We start from the raw sequence: 6,692 nt of genomic DNA on the forward strand, positions 1-6,692 counted from the left end.
TTTGGGCATGAGTCTGCTTAGTTCTCCCCTCTCTCCCCCTCCCTTCCCCTGCTCCCTCCTCCCATAAAAATGCATAATAACTTACTCCCCCCCTCCCTTAGGAATGTGTGATCTGAGCTTCCAAAGGCTATAACTGCAGCTGGAAGCTACGAAGACCAAGCTAAAATGGCTATCGGAGGGAGCTTCCAGGGCTCTTTAAGCTTTACATAGTAAAGCTTTCTTCTGAATAACTATAGCGTTCTAAGTGGCACTAATATGGCAAATGTATTGGCAGTAAAATGTCAAAATTACTTTCCTTCTCCTTTAAGGTTGGCCTGTATGGTAATTCCTCTTCAGGAGCTGATATACAGAAATGCAGAGCCAAAAACCTTCTCTTTGGCATAAGACCATCAGCAGGCAGTACAGACATCTGCAGTGCCATACCAGGTAGTAGGCTTTACCTTGTTAGGGCTAGAGAGTGAGTTAGAAGCTCTAGTATCAGCTAGCTCTAAGAGTGAGAGCTAGCCAGGTTAGCCTGCAAGGACAGGATGTTGTCCTGAGGAGGAATGAGTATTTGGGGAAAAGCTCCAGGTGATTGTGTGCCAGTTAGGTAACTGGAGCATTCAGGATTAAGTTTGGTGGAACCTAGTGGAGCTGTACTGAGACAGAGGAGGCCCTCTTAAGGGCTGCTAGCACTCTGCTAGTGCTCTCTCCAACATGAGAAGGGCATTGAAGGTGTATCGAGAAGGAATGTGGTGTATGAAGAGAATCCTCTGTGTAGTAGTTTTTTTGGGGTTTTTTTTTTTACTGTAACCTGCTACTGATCGGCCTCCCTAACTCCCATCTTTCCCCCCTACAGTCTATATTAAATACTGCTGCCAGAACTCTCCTCCTCTCATCCAGGAGAGTTCAGTCCTTATTGTGGCTTCCTATTAAACAAAGAATATCTTACAAAATCCTTCTCTTAACCTTCAAAGCCCTCAATTCCTCTGCTCCTCACTACATCTCTTCCCCTGTGTCTCTATACGTTCCTGGCCGACTCCTTCGTTCCTCGCAGAGCTGCCCCTTACATTTGGAATGCCCTCCCCTGATTTCCTCCGGAGAGAATCCTCCTTCAGTCTTTTTAAAACTAAAATTAAAGACTACCTTTTGGAGCACTCGCACCTGATCTGGAAACTAGCACATATTGTAATGTCACCCACTGTGACCTACAGCATTTATTTTTGCCTACTTGTGTTTGTAAGTTACCCTCCCATATAGATTGTAAGCTCTACGGGGCAGGGACCTCCATCCTCTTGTGTCTTTGACTCTTATCTTATTGCAACTATCTCTTTTATTTATTTGTATTTATTGCAATACTTTGTATTTATCTATTATCTTAATAACCCCCTGTTTGTATTAATGTATTCTACTGTACAGCGCTGCATACATAAGTAGTGCTTTATAAAGATATACATACATACATACATACTTGTGCCAAATGGCACTTCAGGCCAAATTCAATTCCATGAAAACATGAAAACATTATTTTATGGTTTATCATGTGAAAATTTATGGATGAGATTCAATTTTAGGAGAGAAAACATATCTCCTTATTCAGTTCCAGGTTTTTCCCATATATTTTAATAGAAATGTTAAGTAATAAACAGTAAGCTTTTCTCACTGAATTGAATCTGGCTCTATAAGTACATTAGAATTGAATTAAGAGATATGCTTTTCTCGTCAAACTGAATCTGTCCTATTATTACCAATAAGTGACGCAATGCACACACAACTACAATATGAAAAATGTGCACTGGAAATAGCATGGTGTTTGCCAAAATGGATGCCAATCTGTGTACATACAGTATATGGGTGTATGTTGCGATGGACGATACTTAGCAAGCTCCCACTACTATGGTGAAATTCTCACTATACTCCATTGTAGATTTAAAAAATGGTGATTTGTATCTGCATGTGTAATTGAAACTATTTAAACTGTATTAGTTGAGATGCAATTCCTTGGCTTCATTAGAGTCTTCAGGTTCATGTAGAGTTGCAACATGTGAGCATCTGTGGTGAATGGTTACTGTTTTACTGTGTTAGATATTTCTTTTAACTACAGCAGGTAAGACACTACTGTTTACTTATCCTTATATATATATATATATATTAATATAGGGTTTTCACACGTGCAGAAGGTGCCTATGGAGGGTTTAGAAAACCTGCAACTTCAGACCAATCAATAGAAGCGACAGCAGTGACACCGACACACATGCGCGACAGATGCAGCTGCTGAATGATAACACACTCGCTCAGTGCCGCCCATGTAAAGCTGCAAGCAGATTAATATGCGCATGCTAAAATACAATCAGGAAGTTGCTCTGTTGCCAGGTAACTGGAAGCATCTATTCATTGCTGTCAGAATAAAGAGAGGGTAGGAAGTGGGGCTAAATTTGTATCCCTTTTTTGTTTGCATATATCAAAGTATCGGTGGGTCAGGAGTTGCGCAAGGGAGTAAAGCAGCTTTTCAAGTACCTTGATATGGACGGTAATGTAATATGCACCCAAAAAAATCATGTTATTGCTTCAGCGCAGGGAGAACAGACAGTAATGAGGTGTGATGATGGGGCAGATACAGTCAAACTCTGCAAGCATGAGTTTAATTACGGTCTGCTTCCGTACAATTATGGTCTGTTTCTGTACTGCCTTGCTCTATGCCCCTCCCCCTGCCTGTGTCTCCTGCCACTCCCCCTGCCTGTGTCTCCTGCCAGCAGCTGTGTCTCTCCCACAGCTCTCCAGTTTACATCTCTCATCTGCTCACTGTCTTTAACCCTTCACCTGCATGTCCTTACATCTAGCAGTCCTGCAGTACAATAGAGCCTGAATTCCCCACTATAAAATTGTAAAAGAAATAATGGTTGAGTGAGCTATATCTATCATTAAACCTTAGCTGTTGCTACTGTACCAGTGCCATGAGGGCGACCACACTGTGCCTGATGTGAAACGTGGGGGCCACATTATGTTAGGGTCATGATATACCTGCTGTGAATGACTGGGGGGGGGGGGGGCACACAGTGCCTGCTGTGAAATGCAGGAGGGGGGCACAGAGTGCCTTTCATGAAATGCTGAGGGCCATACTGTGTCTGTTGAGAAACTGGTGGGGTGGGGTACATTGCGCCTGTTCTGAAATACTGGGGGATACACTGAGTCTTTTTGTGAAACACTTGTGGGGCACACTGTGCCTGTTGTGGAATGCTTAGGGTCATACTGTGTGTGTTGTGAAATGCTGGGGGGAGGAACATTTTGTCTGTTGTGAAATGCTGGGGGGCAACACTGTGCCTGTCATGAAATGCTTGAGGGGCACACTGTGGTTGTCAAGGGGGGCTGGACTCCCACTCTTGAAAACAGGTGAGCCACTGTGCTTGTTGTGAAAGCTTGAGGGGCACAATATGGTTGTTATGGTGGGTGGACTCCCATTCTCAAAGACAGGTATGCTACTCAGCTCTAGTATGAATCTATTGAATGTCATAAGTTCATAGAAGAAGTGCAACATTATATGGTACTTTGGAAATGGCTCATTTTTCTGCCTTGCTGCCAAAATCTTTCTAACTAAAAATATTGTCATTCCTTCTACTTTTGATCTTCAATATTGCTAACATTTGTAAAACATTATTAGCAACAGTAGTGTTCATGGGCAATCGTGTATGCACACAGATATTTATTTATATATCAAAATTGTCAAACAAGAAAAATCTATAATTGCCCAATGGGCACTATGTTTGCTAGTAGCCATAATAACTATGTCATTCTCTAAGCTAGAGCACTATGTAGTGATATTCTAAACTGCTAGAGTGCAATACACTGATATTCACGACTGTTTATAACTGTCCCCGTCATAACATCTGGACTAAGATATAAGTACTGTACAGTTTCAAATACTCTTACAGCAAAATGCCACTGTGTTTGGGCTGCTGTAACTTTAACACAACCCAGTCTAAATAACTGCCCGACCCAAGCACTGATCTCCTCGGTTTTGCTTCCAAGTTCATGTTGTACTCTATCATGGGTCCCTCCCCTTCCTACTCGGCCATTTTTACCCAGCTCCTGCCTCTTGTACGTTCAAGTAAAAATCTCCCCACCCCCTTGTCCTAAATTCCCCTCCTCTACTATAAAGCAGCGCATAGGAAGGGTGAAGGGGGGTCATTCCTTTAATATATGTGGGAGATAAATATAAAATGGCACCCCCACAATAACTCACCCATATTATATATGCAAGATCAGGAAGCGAGGTCGGGGATGTTTAATTATCGGCCCTCCAGTTGTTTTTGAGCTACAAGTCCAAGCAGCAACCTTACGGTTGAAGGATGCTGGAACTTGTAGTCCAAGAACAGCTGCAGAAGCACACATCTGCAAAAATCATAATTTGCTTTCATTTCTTTTGACCCAAAACTGAGCATTTTAGATGTTCATCATGTGAGCCCCTGGATCCCCACCCCTCCCGCAATATAATGCACTCATAGTAACCTACCATGGTCACGGTGCTGCACAATCACAGTGCCTGCTAAAAAGTCAGTGCAATCCACAATCAGACTGGTGCTGCTTGGCGAGTCATATTAAGGGTTTCCCATGTTGTAGCCGGCTCCATCCCTGGTGCCCAGAGTGGCGGGGAGGAGTTGGCAGTCTCAATTTCCCTTATGTCAGATGCTATTGCGGGTCCCCCATTCCCCTGTCTCTTCTCCGTGGCGCGGGGAATAAAATGCTGAGTAACATAGTGTGTGTGATTCCAGGCTGCCCTCCCCACTGCTCCAGCTAGACAATTACTGAATGCAGCTTGCTGAATCCTAGAGGACACCCTCTCAAAAACTGTTATAAAATAACCTCAAACTCTAATGCCATTTCTTCAAAGATTCCCCTGAACACACATAAATATGTGTATACTCCTCCCACCCTTATATAAGATACCCTGCACCAAATAATAGTGAATTGGCACTGTAACCAAGATCATTTATTTTTTTTTAAGATTTGATGCTGCAGTTGCTATAAATGTACAGCCCGCCCCTATCTGCACTGTCATTTCCTTATATCTGTTTAATTTTTACTTTATCCTGCGCTTCTTTTACATTTTCTTCAAAATTACTCTTTCTGTTTTTTACACAACCCCAACCAGCTATCTCTCCCTCTTATTTTCTATTTCATATATCCTCCTTCTATAAGGTATAACCCCCACTTCAAGCTCACTTGCCCTTCCCAATTGGACAGTGCCCCTTGGCATTTGCAGGGGTGAGGGAGGAGTAGGGTTGTGTCTACCAGCCCATACTCATACTATGTTAACCACTTCACTGCAGCTGCATATAGATCTGAGTCAGCATTGATAACAAAAGAAGGGGTATAGACGATATCCATTATAATTTCCCTCTAAATACAGTATGTCTGCTCTAATAACTGTTATGCCTGTCTAGTTCAACATTTGCTGTATAATCCCATGTTCTACTACTATATTACAAAAATTAGTATTGCACAAATACCTTTTTTTGTATTTCATATAGTGAACATAGCGAACACAGAAAACACTAGCAAACAAGCACTTGTTTCACAGTTTTAATATATAAATAATTGCTTGTGTGCATACATAATTCCCGCATGGGACTACCGTTAAAAATGTTACTAAAATTAAAAAAGTAGATGGAGGAACAATATTTTTAATTAGTAAGGTTTGGAAAAGAAGACAATAACATGAGTCACTTATACAGCGCCATATAATGCTGCACTTCATCTATGTACTTATGACATACAATAAAGCCATACTGGAGCTGAGTAGCACACGTCTTCAAGAGTCTAGCCCCCTAAACAGCCACACTGTACCCTGTACCCCCAAAGCCATCCATGACAGGCACAACATGGCCCCCCAGCATTACACAACAAACACTGTATGGTTCTAAGCATTTCACAACATGCACAATGTGTCCCCCAATGTTTCACAACATGCAGAGTGCAGCCCCCCCAGCATTTCATGACAGGCAGGTCCAATTCATGGCACTGGCACAGTAACAACAGCTAAGGTTTAATAATATGAACTTTGCAAATATGTGGTATGCAGTGGGACAAAGTGTGTCCAGGAGGACAAAGTCAGGATATTTGGGGAATGGTCCTTTTCAAATGCTTTTATATGTTGATTTTCCCCAGTGATTAATTTTAAGAAAATAAATGAAAGGTTATGTTTTAAATACTATGTAGTGAAACATTATTTCTTTGCACTTCATATTTGATACTGCTCACTCAACCATTCCTTTTTAATGAATTTATGTTGGGGGATTCTGAAACTATTACATTGCAGGGCTGCTAGGAGTTACAGAAGATGTGAGGACAAGCAGTAGAAGGGTTAAAGACAAAGTGAGCAGCTATGGAGATGAGAGGCAGGCCCAGAGACACAGGCAGGGGGAGGGGCAGAGTGCAGAGCAGTACGGAAGCGGACCGTAATTAAAATCCTCATGCTTGCAGGGTTTGACCGTATTTGCCCTCTCCCTGCCACATTTCTGCATGTTCTCCCTTTTCTGGAGTAATAATATGATTTTTGGGGGTGTATTACATTACCATCTCTATCAAGGAACCTGGACAGCTGCTATGCTGTCTTCTCTTGTGCAGCTCCTGACCTACCAGTGCTTTAATATATGCAACCAAAAGAGAAATTCAATTACTGTTACAACAAAGTGCCACTGTGTTTGGACTGCTGT

The 6,692-nt window shown here is 42.1% G+C and overlaps 1 protein-coding gene across 1 annotated transcript in view; it reads right to left on the bottom strand.

Annotated features, from left to right (window-relative positions):
• Positions 1-4,760, bottom strand: part of nfic (nuclear factor I C) — a 77,847-nt gene extending 73,087 nt beyond the window's left edge. Inside the window, exon 1 of the mRNA XM_002938820.5 lies at positions 4,490-4,760. Coding sequence (XP_002938866.2) covers positions 4,490-4,492 — 3 coding nt within the window. The 5' untranslated portion in view covers positions 4,493-4,760. The remainder of the gene's footprint in view (positions 1-4,489) is intronic.
• Between the last annotated feature and the right edge of the window lie 1,932 nt (positions 4,761-6,692).

The sequence above is a fragment of the Xenopus tropicalis genome, chromosome 1 (assembly GCF_000004195.4).
Source record: "Xenopus tropicalis strain Nigerian chromosome 1, UCB_Xtro_10.0, whole genome shotgun sequence".
Classification (NCBI taxonomy): Eukaryota; Metazoa; Chordata; class Amphibia; order Anura; family Pipidae; genus Xenopus; species Xenopus tropicalis.